The 17248-nt window shown below is 44.7% G+C and overlaps 1 protein-coding gene across 2 annotated transcripts in view; it reads left to right on the plus strand.

Moving 5' to 3' along the window:
• The window catches only part of RAB26 (RAB26, member RAS oncogene family), a 303737-nt gene extending 287881 nt beyond the window's left edge, over positions 1–15856 (plus strand). For both annotated transcript variants that reach the window (XM_056537152.1, XM_056537153.1), the window contains exons 6-9: positions 5416–5481; positions 9464–9520; positions 12623–12699; positions 14874–15856. In XM_056537152.1, the coding sequence (XP_056393127.1) occupies positions 5416–5481; positions 9464–9520; positions 12623–12699; positions 14874–14976 (303 nt within the window). In that variant the 3' untranslated portion in view covers positions 14977–15856. The remainder of the gene's footprint in view (positions 1–5415; positions 5482–9463; positions 9521–12622; positions 12700–14873) is intronic.
• The last annotated feature ends 1392 nt before the right edge of the window (positions 15857–17248 follow it).

The raw sequence follows: 17248 nt of genomic DNA on the forward strand, positions 1-17248 counted from the left end.
ACCAGTATATAATACTACAGTGCAGAGCTCTCATCTAGTGACCAGTATATAATACTACAGTGCAGAGCTCTCATCTACTGACCAGTATATAATACTACAGTGCAGAGCTCTCATCTAGTGACCAGTATATAATACTACAGTGCAGAGCTCTCATCTAGTGACCAGTATATAATACTACGGTGCAGAGCTCTCATCTAGTGACCAGTATATAATACTACAGTGCAGAGCTCTCATCTAGTGACCAGTATATAATACTACAGTGCAGAGCTCTCATCTAGTGACCAGTATATAACACTACAGTGCAGAGCTCTCATCTAGTGACCAGTATATAATACTACAGTGCAGAGCTCTCATCTACTGATCAGTACTGTGTTTCCCAACCAGTATGCCTCCAGCTGTTGCGCAACTACAACTCCCAGTGTACCCGGACAGCCTTCGGCTCTTCTGAGTGCAGCCAGTCTATATGAATAATATTTTTCCGTATTTTTATAAAGAAGTATTTGCCACTTGAAAAGCATATTATTCAGTGACACTACTCCAAGCCGAGTGACAATCAATCATCCCAAAGTGCAGTAATTGGGAGGAGAGCGCTGTCACAACAACCTGCTAGTACCAAGAAACCTGCAAGGTCTAAATTGAGTCATTACTGCCACCTAATGGAATCTCCTGCACATAGCATCCAGAATCGAGTATGTAACATGATAAATGGTATATACACTAACTTTATTTTCTTGTTAATGCAAATAGTTAATCAGCCAGTCACAGGGCAGCAACTCAATGCATGTAGGCATGTAGATATGGTCAAGACAACTTGATGATGTTTATATCAAGCATCAGAATGGGGAAGAAAGTAAGACAATAGTAACTAAAATAACCACTGTTTACAACCAAGGTCAACTGTGTGATGTCATCATGTCCATATGGAGGAACTGTGTGATGTCATCATGTCTATATGGAGGAACTGTGTGATCTCATCATGTCTATATGGAGGAACTGTGTGATGTCATCATGTCTATATGGAGGAACTGTGTGATGTCATCGTGTCCATATAAAGGAACTGTGTGATGTCATCATGTCCGTATGTGGGAACTGTGTGATGTCATCATGTCCATATGGAGGAACTGTGTGATATCATGTCCATATGGAGGAACTGTGTGATATCATGTCCATATGGAGGAACTGTGTGATGTCATGTCCATATGGAAGAACTGTGTGATGTCATCATGTCCATATGGATGAACTGTGTGATGTCATCATGTCTATATGGAGGAACTGTGTGATGTCATCATGTCCATATGGAGGAACTGTGTGATGTCATCATGTCCACATGGAGGAACTGTGTGATGTCATCATGTCCACATGGAGGAACTGTGTGATGTCATCATGTCCATATGGAGGAACTGTGTGATGTCATCATGTCCATATGGAGGAACTGTGTGATGTCATCATGTCTATATGGAGGAACTGTGTGATGTCATCATGTCCATATGGAGGAACTGTGTGATGTCATCATGTCCATATGGAGGAACTGTGTGATGTCATCATGTCCATATGGAGGAACTGTGTGATGTCATCATGTCTATATGGAGGAACTGTGTGATGTCATCATGTCCATATGGAGGAACTGTGTGATGTCATCATGTCCATATGGGGGAACTGTGTGATGTCATCATGTCTATATGGAGGAACTGTGTGATGTCATCATGTCCATATGGGGGAACTGTGTGATGTCATCATGTCCATATGGAGGAACTGCGTGATGTCATCATGTCCACATGGAGGAACTGTGTGATGTCATCATGTCCATATGGAGGAACTGTGTGACGTCATCATGTCCATATGGAGGAACTGTGTGACGTCATCATGTCCATATGGAGGAACTGCGTGATGTCATCATGTCCATATGGAGGAACTGTGTGATGTCATCATGTCCACATGGAGGAACTGTGTGATGTCATCATGTCCATATGGAGGAACTGTGTGATGTCATCATGTCCATATGGAGGAACTGCATGATGTCATCATGTCCACATGGAGGAACTGCGTGATGTCATCATGTCCACATGGAGGAACTGTGTGATGTCATCATGTCTATATGGAGGAACTGTGTGATGTCATCATGTCCATATGGAGGAACTGCGTGATGTCATCATGTCTATATGGAGGAACTGTGTGACGTCATCATGTCTATATGGAGGAACTGTGTGATGTCATCATGTCCATATGGAGGAACTGTGTGATGTCATCATGTCCATATGGAGGAACTGCGTGATGTCATCATGTCCACATGGAGGAACTGTGTGATGTCATCATGTCCACATGGAGGAACTGTGTGATGTCATCATGTCCATATGGAAGAACTGTGTGATGTCATCATGTCCATATGGAGGAACTGTGTGACGTCATCATGTCTATATGGAGGAACTGTGTGACGTCATCATGTCTATATGGAGGAACTGTGTGACGTCATCATGTCTATATGGAGGAACTGTGTGACGTCATCATGTCCATATGGAGGAACTGTGTGACGTCATCATGTCTATATGGAGGAACTGTGTGATGTCATCATGTCCATATGGAGGAACTGTGTGATGTCATCATGTCCATATGGAGGAACTGCGTGATGTCATCATGTCTATATGGAGGAACTGTGTGACGTCATCATGTCTATATGGAGGAACTGTGTGATGTCATCATGTCCATATGGAGGAACTGTGTGATGTCATCATGTCCATATGGAGGAACTGCGTGATGTCATCATGTCCACATGGAGGAACTGTGTGATGTCATCATGTCCACATGGAGGAACTGTGTGATGTCATCATGTCCATATGGAAGAACTGTGTGATGTCATCATGTCCATATGGAGGAACTGTGTGACGTCATCATGTCTATATGGAGGAACTGTGTGACGTCATCATGTCTATATGGAGGAACTGTGTGACGTCATCATGTCTATATGGAGGAACTGTGTGACGTCATCATGTCCATATGGAGGAACTGTGTGACGTCATCATGTCTATATGGAGGAACTGTGTGACGTCATCATGTCTATATGGAGGAACTGTGTGATGTCATCATGTCCATATGGAGGAACTGTGTGATGTCATCATGTCCATATGGAGGAACTGTGTGATGTCATCATGTCCATATGGAGGGACTGTGTGATGTCATCATGTCTATATGGAGGAACTGTGTGACGTCATCATGTCTATATGGAGGAACTGTGTGATGTCATCATGTCTATATGGGGGAACTGTGTGATGTCATCATGTCCATATGGAGGAACTGTGTGATGTCATAATGTCTATATGGGGGAACTGTGTGATGTAATCATGTCTATATGGAGGAACTGTGTGATGTCATCATGTCTATATGGAGGAACTGTGTGACGTCATCATGTCTATATGGAGGAACTGTGTGATGTCATCATGTCTATATGGAGGAACTGTGATGTCATCATGTCCATATGGAGGGACTGTGTGATGTCATCATGTCTATATGGAGGAACTGTGTGACGTCATCATGTCTATATGGAGGAACTGTGTGATGTCATCATGTCTATATGGGGGAACTGTGTGATGTCATCATGTCCATATGGAGGAACTGTGTGATGTCATCATGTCTATATGGAGGAACTGTGTGATGTCATAATGTCTAAATGGGGGAACTGTGTGATGTCATCATGTCCATATGGAGCTAAGTCATGTAGGAAGTCATGTAGTCCTTCCAGTCTGACCACAGTGCTCTCTGCTGACACCACTGTCCATTTTAGGAACTGTCCAGAGCAGGATAGGTTTTCTATGGGGATTTGCTCCTACTCCACAACTACACAACTTCCTCTGGAGCATACAGCAGCTGATAAGTACTGGAAGAAATACGATTTTTACGTAAAGTTTACAAATCTGTATACCTTTCTGGCATTGGTTGAATTGAACAAAAATGTATTTCTTTAGAATACGCCTTCAAATGTGAGAACAGAGCGAGGGACCCTTTTTGTAGCTACCCTACGCTCCGGCTAATAGACAAGGGTCTACAGAAAAATCCGTAGTGTGCGTGGGACGATAGGGTATCGGACGAAATGCTTTTGATCTAACACCATCTGCCGAAAACAGGGAAAGATTATTTGCTAATTTCCCAGATTTAAGCAGGTTTTCTCATTTCGGCTCTTACTAAGCCGGTATATCACTGGAAGGGTGTGATGGAATACATCAGCGCCTAAGATAACGTATGTGCGAAACCCGTACAAAACAGCCGCCTGTAGAGGACGTTTCCTTGGAATCACGGTAGCCGCTAATGGATGTTTATTGTCACCGTTCCAGTAATGTCTGTACTGCGCAGGTATCACAGATAAGTGAAATCACCGTACGCGTGATTCATATGCTCTGCGCTGATTCATTTCTTTATATACTTTCACGGCGAAAGGCCTAGAGCAGTGCTTTCCAACCTATGTGCCTCCAGCTGTTGCAAAACTGCAACTCCCAGCATGCCCAGACAGACTTCTGGCCGGATTGCCGAGAGAACTCCGAATAGCGGAGTCTGACGGCAATGTAAACGAGGTCTGAGACAATGGGGGATAAGTTCAGAACTGAAACTTTTTTGTTTGTGTATAAATTAAGTCAGATTGGTTGGAAAAAATGAAAAAAATAAAATAAAAAAAATAAAGAAGAAAAAAAAGATGTGTGGCCTCAAATAAAGAGCAGGAAAGGGGCTTATAGGGGTACTCTACTGCCCCATTATCTGGAACATTTTGTTCCGAACCCTGGGTGCAGTCAGCGAGGGTCATGACGCCATGCACACGCCCCCTAGTGATGTCACGCCAAACCCCCTCAATGCAAGTCTATGGGAGGGGGCGTGGCGGCTGCCACGCCCCCTCCCATAGACTTGCATTGAGGGGGCAAGGCGTGACATCACTTGGGGGCATGTGCATGACGTCACGACCCCAGTAGCCTGCACCCAGCGTTCAGAACAAAATGTTTCGGACACTGGGGCAGTGGAGTACCCCTTTAAATTGTGCCAAATTGTCACTAGTATATACCAAAAAAACAACTTTACTTTAACTATACCACCTAAAAGGTGGTGGAGACTAAGGGGGGAGATTTATCAAAACCTGTGCAAAAGAGAAGTTGCCCACTTGCCCATAGCAACCAATCAGATCGCTTCTTTTCATTTTGCAGAGGCCTTGTTAAAAATGAAAGACGCAATCTGATTGGTTACTATGGGCAACTTTTCCTCTGCACAGGTTTTGATAAATCTCCCCCTAAGAGTAAACAGTAAATGGTAAGATGCGCCAGGTTTTCAAACGTGCGTTGGTAAAAATTTGGCGTGATCTAAGACTTCTCGTCTCAGTTAAAACTAGTTGAAAGTTCCCTCCCATAATGATGGTTATTGATATCTCATCTCTTGTATTTCCAGGCCTGGCTGACAGAGATACATGAATATGCGCAAAGAGACGTGGTCATCATGCTTCTCGGGAATAAGGTGAGGAGAAAACCTGCTCGTGTTTGGTAATCGCAGCTGCAGGATATCTGCTTTAATTTTGCGGCAACTTCCGAGCCAGAGACTATCACAGTCAGGATAGGTATTTGCCAAAAGTCCCACCTGTGGTGACAGGAGGGGTGCAAGGAATTCTTAATCACTTCGTGATGCCAGGGCACTGTTAGCCTATATGTGGTCCGAGGTGAAGACAGCTTCTCCTGGGCCAGACACGGGGAGTAAAGAAACACACCGACGTCGGGTTATGGATAACTGTCTATAATGAGCAGGGTCCAGATGGTATTACACAGACAGTATGGAGCAGAGTGGAGAGGATGCAGTGTAACCCTTTGGGAGCCCTGTTGTCTTGCTGGGACTTATGGTGATTTTCACCCACTGAATTAATACTGATTTGATATGAGACTGAAGATTCTCCAGGCCGCTAGGGTTCTGAAAATGTCCAACAACTTTCTACGACAGTGCTTGACTTTCCGCTGTACGGGGGATCACTTGCAGAATGGCTGGATAGGATTGAGAAGAGATTTGTTCTTGGGCCTTCTTCAGGATTTCTCCACACGCCACTGCCTCTTTACCACACTGCACTCAACATACAGCTCTAGGCTGAAATAGACTGAGACTGGGCCAACTCCTCCCCACTACACTACAGTGGTCCCTCAAGTTACAATATTAATTGGTTCCGGGACGACCATTGTATGTTGAAACCATTGTATGTTGAGACCATAGCTCTATGGAAACCTGGTAATTCGTTCTAAAGGCACCAAAATGTCATCCAAAAATAGGAAAATGTGAGAATTAAAGAAAAACAAGTAGATAACTAATATAGATAAAGCAAATCCTTACATATAAAAGTAGGAAAGATCTGCTGGGAGCTGTAAATAATTGTCTATGTCAGGGTTTCCCAAGCAGGGAGCCTCCAGCTGTTGCAAAACTACAACTCCCAGCATGCCCGGACAGCCAAAGGCTGTCCGGGCATGCTGGGAGTTGTAGTTTTGCAACAGCTGGGGGCAACCTGCTTGGGAAACACTGGTCTATGTAGAGGACAGGCACTTCTTCAGGGTCCTGTACAGTACATAGTGTCCTAAAAAAGTAATGGAGTCGTCCTCACCTGGTGTCCAAAGGAGCAGCTAACCCTGGTACAGGTAAAGTGTACAGAACATGTAATACCTCCCTGTACTGTAGGGGGCGCTACCAGACACCAGTCAGTGCATACACTTCAGTAATACAGGTAAAGAGTACAGAACATGTAATACCTCCCTGTACTGGAGGGGGCGCTACCAGACACCAGTCAGTGCATACACTTCAGTAATACAGGTAAATAGTACAGAACATGTAATACCTCCCTGTACTGTAGGGGGCACTACCAGACAACAGTCAGTGCATACACTTCAGTAATACAGGGGTTTTACCAGCGAATGCCCATTTTGATTGGTCGGTTCTTCCAGCCATTGACACGTTTCACTGATCTGGACTGTCTGTACATTGTATGTTGAGTCTGGTTTCAATTTACGATGGTCCATTGTATGTTGAAACTATTATGTTGAGGCCATTGTAAGTTGAGGGATCACTGTATATACCTAACAATTTAGGGGTTCCCATTGGGCAGGCAGGGTCACATGGGCTTACACTGCTCTTAAAGGTATAACACAGACAGATAACATATCTTACAGTGCATAGGAGAAACATATATAAGGTTCTTGAACATATTAAATAAAACGAACAGTCACTGTAGTGGACCCGACACCCATGCCGTAGCCCACAGGACAGCCTTTGGTGCTGGGACACCACAAATCTATGAGACTTCCGGCAAATCCGTCTCCTGATCGCCATAGTCTCCGGGTAAGTCTCAGGCTCTGAAGTTACCGCAAACTTTAAACAGATCTTGCCATCAGGACCATCATCAGAGGTATGCTTTAAAGGGGTATTCTGGCCTTAGACATGTCTGATTGCATGGGTCCCGCCTCTGGGACCCCCACAATCTCGGTGCAGCCTCTGGCACTGCTTCTGAACGTGACGCCACGCCCCCTTCATTCATGTCTATGGGAGGGGGTGTGACGTCACATCTCAGGAGCAGCGCCCAGCACAAAATGCCGGAGACTTCACGGAGATCCCGAGTGTGACGTCACAATGCTCCATCCACGTGATCGACCGTAATCAGACCCGGAGCGAACACGCTCTGGGAACTGATTCTAACGGGGTGCGACGTGCAAGATCACAGGGGTCCCCAGCGGCAGGACCCCCGCGATCAGGCATCTTATCCCCTATACTTTGGATAGGGGATAAGATGCCTAAGCGCCAGAGTACCCCTTTAAAGGGGTACTCTGCTGCTCAGCATTTGGAACAAACTGTTCCGATCGCTGGAGCCGGCAGCTCGTGATGTCATGGCCCTGCCCCCTCAATGCAAGTCTATGGGAGGGGGCGTGACAGCCGTCACGCCCTTTCCCATAGTCTTGCATTGAGGGGGAGGGGTTATGATGTCACGAGCTCCCGGCGCCGGCTCCAGCATTCAGAACAGTTTGTTCCAATCGGTGAGCAGCGGCGTACCCCTTTATGTCCAATGTCGTGAGCAAATTCATTTCTTATAACATCTTTGTGGTGGTCGGAGACCTATTTTTGTCATACAGAACTCCAAACCCTCTGCTAAACATAGACCTTGATAGATTAGAGGTCCCCAACCCATTACTCAAGTCCCACCAACAGTCCACTTTTCCGAAGGATAGGGACAAGATATCTAATTGTAGGAGTCCCGGTACTGGGGACCCCCCGAGATCTCCGACAGAGTAGGGTCACGCAAGTGACACCGTGTCATACGTAGCCTCCTTGACTTGCGACCCCGGTTCTGGTAAGATATTTTCATGTGGACCATGTCAGGCTACACCATCATGCTGGTGATGCAGTGCTTTATGCATTGAAGTGTAGTTAAAGGGGTACTCCGGTGGGGAAAAAAAAAATTTTTTCAAATCAACTGGTGCCTACTCTGGACAGTTCCTGACATGGATAGCGGTTTTAGCAGACAGCACTGTGGTCAGACTGGAAAGAAATACACAACTTCCTCTGTAGTTTCTGTAGTATACAGCAGCTGATAAGTTCTGGAGGGGTTACATTTTTTTTAAATAGAAGTAATTTACAAATCTGTATAACTTTCTGGCACCAGTTGATTTAAAAATAAAAAATAAAAATAAAAAGGTGTTTTTTTTTTTTTTTACCAGATTACCCCTTTAAGATTTTTTTTATATAGGAGTCATTTAAAACTTTCTCGCACCAGTTGATTTGAAAACATTTGTATTCCCACCTGTGTTCCACCGGAGTTCCCCTTTAACACTGGAGATCTCCGGTGAGCCGCATGTTGGACACCCTCCCCTCCCAATAAAAGACCCATGAACGCTTGACCGTTCCGAACGTTTTTATGTATTGGGATGTCGGTAGGCATAGCTGTCAGCCGTACGAACACTCTGCCGACTGCCATGGAAGGTGTTTGGACACCGTAAGACATGTCTGCTGGATCAGACTACACAGGGTCTGTTTGTAGTCTGTTGTCATGGAGACACTAAGAACTACACAAAATTATTGGAGATATTTTTTAATCAAAACAATCTGCAAAGTTGCTTCATTTTAGAGGCATCAGAAAAGTAAAAAAAAAAATGGTTGGACAGCTGGACAGTGACAACAACTTAAAAATTGAGCAAGTTTCCTTTAATCGCCCTCCTCCCCCTTGTGCCCATGTTTGCCCGACTGTTGTCGTAAAAGACTTTAGCTCCTGTTAAATATTCATCATTTACTTGAAAGCTGGCAATGCATAAAACATGTGTTCACACTCCTAACAGGAGCCCGGGCATAATTCTTGCTTGTGAAGTTAAATTCTGGTCCACAGAACAACTCCCTTCTCGCAGTGCGTAATGCATGGCGGGTGGGGGAGGGGTAACGTGTACGGCAGCCTGTCCTGTAGTGATCCCGAGTGCTCTTCTTACAGGTGGACTCCACTCACGAGCGCGTGGTCAAGATAGAAGATGGCGAGCGGCTGGCAAAGGTGAGACGTGTCCTGCTTTATACATATATACCTGGGAAAGCTGAGGAAGAAACAATATGGAGGCCAGTACTGCTACTGTAAAGCTGAGGAAAACACAATATGGCTACCAGTACAGCCTCTGTAAAGCTGAGGAAAAAACAATATGGCTACCAGTACTGCCACTGTAAAGCTGAGGAAAAAAACAATATGGCCTTCAGTACAGCCTCTGTAAAGCTGAGGTAAAAAAAACAATATGGCCATCAGTACAGCCTCTGTAAAGCTGAGGGAAAAAACTATATGGCCACCAGTACAGCCTCTGTAAAGCTGAGGAAAAAACAATATGGCCACCAGTACAGCCTCTGTAAAGCTGAGGAAAAAACAATATGGCCACCAGTACAGCCTCTGTAAAGCTGAGGAAAAAACAATATGGCCACCAGTACAGCCTCTGTAAAGCTGAGGAAAAAAAACAATATGGCCACCACTTTCACCCACTGGACTCAAGGAAAGCTTGGTGACCCAAGTAGGGTATTTTAGGGCAGCATTAGTTATTGTCACCCAAATGTTGGTCATACACATTAAAATAAAGTTGGCCAAACGTGCCATTTTGGCAGGATTGGCCGACCATCTAAGGCTGGGTCCACACTACGTTTTGTCCCATACGGGAGCGCATACGGCAGGGGGGAGCTAAAAGCTCGCGCTCCCGTATGTCACCGTATGCGCTCCCGTATGTCATTCACTTCAATGAGCCGACCGGAGTGAAACGTTCGGTCCGGTCGGCTCATTTTTGCGCCGTATGCGCTTTTACAACCGGACCTAAAACTGTGGTCAACCACGGTTTTAGGTCCGGTTGTAAAAGCGCATACGGCGCAAAAATGAGCCGACCGGACCGAACGTTTCACTCCGGTCGGCTCATTGAAGTGAATGACATACGGGAGCGCATACGGTGACATACGGGAGCGCGAGCTTTTAGCTCCCCCCTGCCGTATGCGCTCCCATATGGGACAAAACGTAGTGTGGACCCAGCCTAACACTTATGGAGGCCCGGCAGTAATTTTGTAACCACAGGAGAAAGGGGAGGAGGAGGAGGAAGCAGCCTAGTGACATCTATGCCAGTGGTCTCCAAACTGTGGCCCAGCCAACGGCTGTCCGGGCATGCTGGGAGTTGTAGTTTTGCAACATCTGGAAGTCCACAGTGTAAAGACCAATGCATTATTCTGTCCCCGCACTATATGTGCAGCAGAGGAGCGTGGGTGACAACAGTAGCAATGTAATAGGATCGGGCACTGCTTTTTCCCTATCCGGCAAATCGGCGTTTATTTTCCCGAACCGAGGAGAATCCGCTACATTCTACCCCTTAAACAAATTTTTTCAAATCAACTGGTGCCAGAAAGTTAAATAGATTTTTAAATGACTTCTATATAAAAAGTGCATTCATTCCAGTACTTATTAGCTGCTGTATGCTCCAGAGGAAGTTGTGTAGTTCTTTCCAATCTGACAACAGTGCTCTCTGCTGACACCTCTGTCCATGTCAGGAACTGTCCAGAGTAGAAGAAAATCCCCATATCAAACCTATCCTGCTCTTGACAGTTCCTGACATGGACAGAGGTGTCAGCAGAGAGCACTGTGGTCAGACAGAAAAGAACTACACAACTTCCTCTGGAGCATCCAGCAGCTGATAAGTACTGGAAGGATGATTATATATATATATATATATATATATATATAAGTAATTTACAAGTGTGAACTTTCTGGTACCAGTTGATTTGAAATAATTTTTTTTCCACCGGAGTACCCCTTTAAGAACAAAAGGATTGGCCAGTCAAAATTCAACATGCCGATCCTTCTCTCCCCCAACAGCATGCCCTCAGGGCAGACCTTCATACGCATTAGATAGTGGATTGATCCCACCAAAATGGCCGCCACTTATGTAATGTGTATGGATGCCTAGGGAAGCAATGTTGGGCCAGATTCATGAATCTCTTGGTTGTCATAGCAACCAACCATAGCACAGCTTTCATTTTACCAGAGCACTATAGGAAATGAAAGGTGTGCTGTGATTGGTTGCTATGGGCAACAAACTTTTTTTTGTTAAGTTTCATAAATCTGCCGTTCATGGTACATATAATCCGTGGATTTCGCCTCAGAAGTTCCGTATAGCAACTTCCGATGAGGATTTGGATTCCGGCGGAAGATTAAACACAAATTCAGCTCGGAAATTCCGTTGCAGCAGAGTCCTGTTGTTTTCAATAAGACTCTTCTGCACCTTGCACATGGCGGAATATCTTTGGCGGGAACATCTGCCGCAGAAATCCCAATTCCGGCCTCCACCGAAAGAGTTGACTGCCGCAGATGTCAATTCTTTTTGCTGAATCTGCTCGGAAATGCATTGCTGTCTATGTCCACCAAAAATTTTCCTGTTGGTCATTCTGCACAAATGTTGCCATGTTAACAAGGCCTAACTGTGCTGAATCGGTGGATATATATGAGCCAGGTCTTAGGCCTGAGCTGATGATTGGGGCGCTCAAAACGCACACAAAAATAAACAAAAAAAATGTTTTTTCTATAATTTGCTGAAAAAACGGCCATAAATATAATTATGCTATATATATATATATATATACATACATATACACAGTATGTGAACATGGCCTGAGGCAGAATTAGCAATGACATAAGGACATGGGGGAAGATTTATCAAAACCTGTCCAGAGGAAAAGTTGCTGAGTTGCCCATAGCAACCAATCAGATCGCTTCTTTCATTTTACAGAGGCCTTTTCAAAAATGAAAGAAGCGATCTGATTGGTTGCTATGGGCAACTGGGCCACTTTTCCTCTGCACAGGTTTTGATAAATCTCCCACAAGGAATCTAGCTAAAACTTTCCTTTTTGCTTCCAAATTATAGTTTTGTAAAAAAAAAATTTTGTCACATTTTTGAGTAACATGTGAAATGGTATCGTTGTCAGAGCGAGTGGTGGATCAGCTATGTGGTTTAGGATGAGGCTGTTTTAGGGCAGGCCGCAGTGTTTGAGGGGTTATTGGGTATTATCGTCCATTCATTAGGGACCTGTAGATATATCTCATACTCCTCCATACTGTATAACGTGACTGGATTCTGACCTGCAGGAATATGGGGTGCCATTTATGGAGACCAGTGCCAAAAGCGGACTGAATGTGGAATTGGCGTTTACAGCTATTGCAAAGTAAGTGGAAACTTTTATTTTTGTTAGTTTTAATTAAATTAAACAAACAAAAAAAAACACCACAAAAAATGCCCTTATTTTTCCCTTCCATTATGCAGTTTTTTTTTTTTTTTTTTTTAAATAGTGTAGATTCCGTATAGTTGTATGAAAAAAAAATATAGGTGTTTTTTTGAAAAGGCGGGGGGGGGGGGGGGGGCTGATCACCTACCGGTTTATAGTATGGTGAACATACAACGCAGTGTACCTCATATACATGGCAGGGGCGTGTGTTCAGCTTCGGCCTAAACACTGTATAATGAGGTTCCTGCCTATATGACTGAATAACTAGACCATCATATGGGTACAGATCGTTATATCTCCGGAATAGGGGGACGATCACTATACTAAACAGGTATGTGGACAGCCCCCTCTCCCCCCTCACTGCCTATTCATGCCCTTAATTACATTTTAAGACAGGCCACATAACACATTTTTAATAAAAATCAAGTGGGGGGATTTATAAAAACAGGTCTTTGGCAGAGGCGCTGCTGTTGTTTGTCTTATGTAGAGTTACCACAGAGATGACACAGTTGAGCCGTTCATTTCAGGGATATCATCATAAAAGGGGGCCACGCATTTCTGCACACACTTGCCCCTTCCTCAGACCATAAAAAGCACAGTAAGGCTAGGTTCACACTGCAGAATTTCCACCTGCAATTCAGCTTTGAAATTGCAGGCAGAAATTCCGCTTACTAAAATGTATAGTATAGTGAATGGATTTCCGTTCACAAATTCACACTGGAATTTGTGAAGCGGAATTTGTGAACGGAAAATCCACTTGAAAATTTCCACCTGAAGAATGGCGTTGCTCATTCTTCAGGCAGAAATACTCGCGGAACACATTGCAGTCTATTGGGGACTGCAGTGTCCGCACGGTCCTAGCACTCAGAATCTCCGGGTGGAAATTTTCTGCCCAGAGATTCCGCAGTGTGAACTAAGCCTTAGGTCAAAATTGGATCACTTCCTGAAAGTGGATCCCCAGACGCGCTTCACTTACAGGAAAAGATGCTCACTGTGCTTTTATAAGGTCCTGAGTAAGGTGCAAGCGTACCCCGAAATGCGCTGTCCCCTTTTATACTGAAATAAACCACTGCGGCAGATATTCCACCTTGTTCGTGGTGCAGCAAAATCCTATGGAAAACAGCGACTCTGCTGCTACGGAATTTCCGAGATTTTTTTCACCTGATTCTGCTCAGAAATCCTGCTGTGCGAACATGGCCAAAGGAGCTTAAGGGTCACATGTAACGGATCCGCAGGGTATTTTACACTGCAGATCCGCCACCTCCCCCACTCTGGCCTGCTCGCAGCAGCAATCTGCTGCTCTGAGCAGCCACACAGGGGCCTAAGAGTCGTCGCACGCATGCACAGTGTACTCGGACATTGTGTCGGCTCCAGCAACAGCTGGAGGCACACTATGGGTCGGGTCACCATCGGATCCACAGCATAAAATACACTGCAGATCCGTTATGCATGACCCTACCCTTAAGGGGGTACTCCCTGTGGAAAACAATATTTTTCATATCAACTCAACTATCTCCAGAAAGTTAAAACAGATCTGTAAATTACTTCTATTAAAAAAATCTTAATCCTAACAGTACTTATCAGCTGTTGCATACTACAGAAGTTGTGAAGTTCTTTCCAGTCTGACCACAGTGCTCTATGCTGACACCTCTGTCCATGTCAGGAACTGTCCAGAGTAGGAGCAAATCCCCATAGTAAACTTATCCTGCTCTGGACAGTTCCTGAAATGGACAGAGGTGTCAGCAGAGAGCACTGTGGTCAGACTGGAAAAGAACTACACAACTTCCTATGGAGCATACAGCAGCTGATAAGTACTGGAAGGATTAAGATTTTTATATAGAAGTAATATACAAATCTGTTTAACTTTCTGGCACCAGTTGATCTTTAAAGAATTGTTTTTCCACCGGAGTACCCATTTAAAAACAACGCAATTGGTGTCATTGAGCGAAGCGGTAGCAAAATCTGTGCGCAAATCCTTTGTGACAAAAGTTTACAAAACAAAATGATAAATCCTCCCTTGCTTCTGTCAAAAACGTTTGCACATCTGTTCTCCATTGACTTTACCTCTCTGCAGACTGACGCCGAGCCTACGTGTTTTTTCCTCCTCTTTCTAGGGAACTGAAGCATCGGTCCATGAAGCTTCCCAATGAGCCGAAGTTTAAACTCCACGACTACGTCAAGAAGGAAGTAAAAGGTTCGGGCTGCTGTAAATCCTGATTTCTCCACCAGTCGGAGGGGTGGAACCATCCTCCTACCGGTTACCTGTATAAAGACTGATGAGAACATTTGTCGTCTCCACAGGGGGGTGCCCTGGAGCTCCCACCGCGCAGCTATGCCTCTCCCTCCCCCCCTATCACTGTGGACGAGCATTCTCTGTCTGTGCATGTCTGTGTTTTTATCTAAAACTGATGTGTTATACAAAAGGACACCTAAATCTCACGTCCTGAGGCGTATAGCTGGTGTCTGTACATAGGGGGCGCTGTCTGCGCAGGGGTCTACATTCTGTTAACATGACCTCCCCCACCGATGAGCATGCATCAGTGTCCATGGCACATTGTAAGTACAGACTGACTATCTGAGGTGTCTGCAAGGCATTGAGGAACTCGCGTTGAATGTAATATATGGGGAGTCTGCCTCACACAATGCACTGACTTGATAAATCAGGGATCGGTTGCTCATGCTTGCTGAGAATCCTCTGGGGTAAGTCGGCTCCGGGCACATCCCACCCTCTCGTTCACACAAGGTTTAGCTGTCCTTTTGATCTGTGTGTTTGCAGCTTTAGTGTCTGGGAAAGTCCGAGCAGCTTCATGCATTTTATACTTTCGTATTTCTTAGAACAGTGTTTCCCAAGCAGGGTGCCTCCAGCTGTTGCAAAACTACAACTCCCAGTATGCCCAGACAGCCTTTGACTGTCCGGGCATACTGGGAGTTGTAGTTTTGCAACAGCTGGAGGCACCCTGCTTGGGAAACTGTCCATGTGAGTCCACCATGCTTCCGTTCTACCCATACAGCCACAGCAGCCAGCTATTTAAAGGGATACTCCAGTAGAATTTTAAATCAACTTGCACCAGAAAGTTAAACAGATTTGTACATTACTTATTAAAAAAAAAAAAATCTTAAGCCTTCCAGTACTTCTCTGTTGCATGCACCACAGGAAGTTGTGTAGTTCTGTCCCCAGTGCTCTCTGCTGACACCTCTGTCCATGTCAGGAGCAAATCCCCATAGCAAACCTCTCCTGCTCTGGACAGTTCCTACCCGGACAGGTGGCAGCAGAGAACACTGGACAGATAGAAAAGGACTACACAACTTCCTCTGGAGTATACAACTGCTGATCAGTACTCGAAGGATTAAGATTTTTAATAAAGGTCATTTACAAATCTGTTACATTCTGGCACTAGTTGATTTAAACAAAAAAATTTCACCGGAGAACCCCTTTAATGGTATATGGATCATGTACATCAGTGGTCTCCAAACTGTGGCCCCCTCCAGATGTTGCAAAACTGCAACTCCCAGCATGCCTTCAACAGGAGCTTCCCTAGTGAAAGCTATCTGGGCAGGCTAGGAGTTGTAGTTTTGCAACATCTGGAGGGGGCCACAGTTTGATAATGTCAATCTACACGACAGACATGGAAAAATCAAAGCCACGGTAACCAGTTAGAATCTAAGGGGATTTTTGGTTCCAAGTTTGAAAAGTGCTGACAACATCCATTTTATAAACACTTTGAAAGTGGCAACGTAGCTGCTTACTATGGATGGTCATTTGAACTGCACTCCATGAAGCAGAGGTGATTGGGTAAGTTGAGGGAATCATATCAGTATTTAGCATTTCTTAAAGGATAAACTGGGAAAAATAAAATGTATCCCCTATCCACAGGATAGGGAATAAGTAGCTGATCTTGTGGGGTCCGAGCACTGAGACCCCTCGATCATAGGGACAGAACCTGCGCTCAGTGAGGAGCGTGTGCTGCAGGCAGTATGCACTCCATTTCTTTGGGAGCGCCCTGAATACAGCACATGGGCATCACCAGCGCTCCCATAGGAATGAATGCAGGGAGGGTGTGTGTCTAGCATCACTGAGGAGACAGGTCCCAGTAGTCAGCCTTCCCCCGTTCAGGCTGTGTTCACATCACGTTTTTGCCATACTAGTCAATGAGTTTTTCTAAAGAAAACCATATGGCAAAAACTGATGGAACAGTATGGGGAAGTAAACTGAGTTTTTAAACTGTATATACTGTTTCTAACAGTGCACACACTTCTGTCCATTTTTATTAAAAATAACTGATAATTGTTTTTTTTAATGGAAGGGGTGTGGACTTTAGGATGCAAATGCGCATAGTAAAAAAAAGTATATGGTTCCCCATATGGAACTGTATACATCTGCATTTCCTATTGACATCCATGTTAAAAAAAATGTATGCAGTTGCAGTAGTTTTTAAACAAGTCAAAGCTGTGGTCGACACATACGCATTTGCATCCTGAAGTTCCCACC

This window comes from Hyla sarda, chromosome 8 (assembly GCF_029499605.1).
Source record: "Hyla sarda isolate aHylSar1 chromosome 8, aHylSar1.hap1, whole genome shotgun sequence".
NCBI classification, from domain to species: domain Eukaryota; kingdom Metazoa; phylum Chordata; class Amphibia; order Anura; family Hylidae; genus Hyla; species Hyla sarda.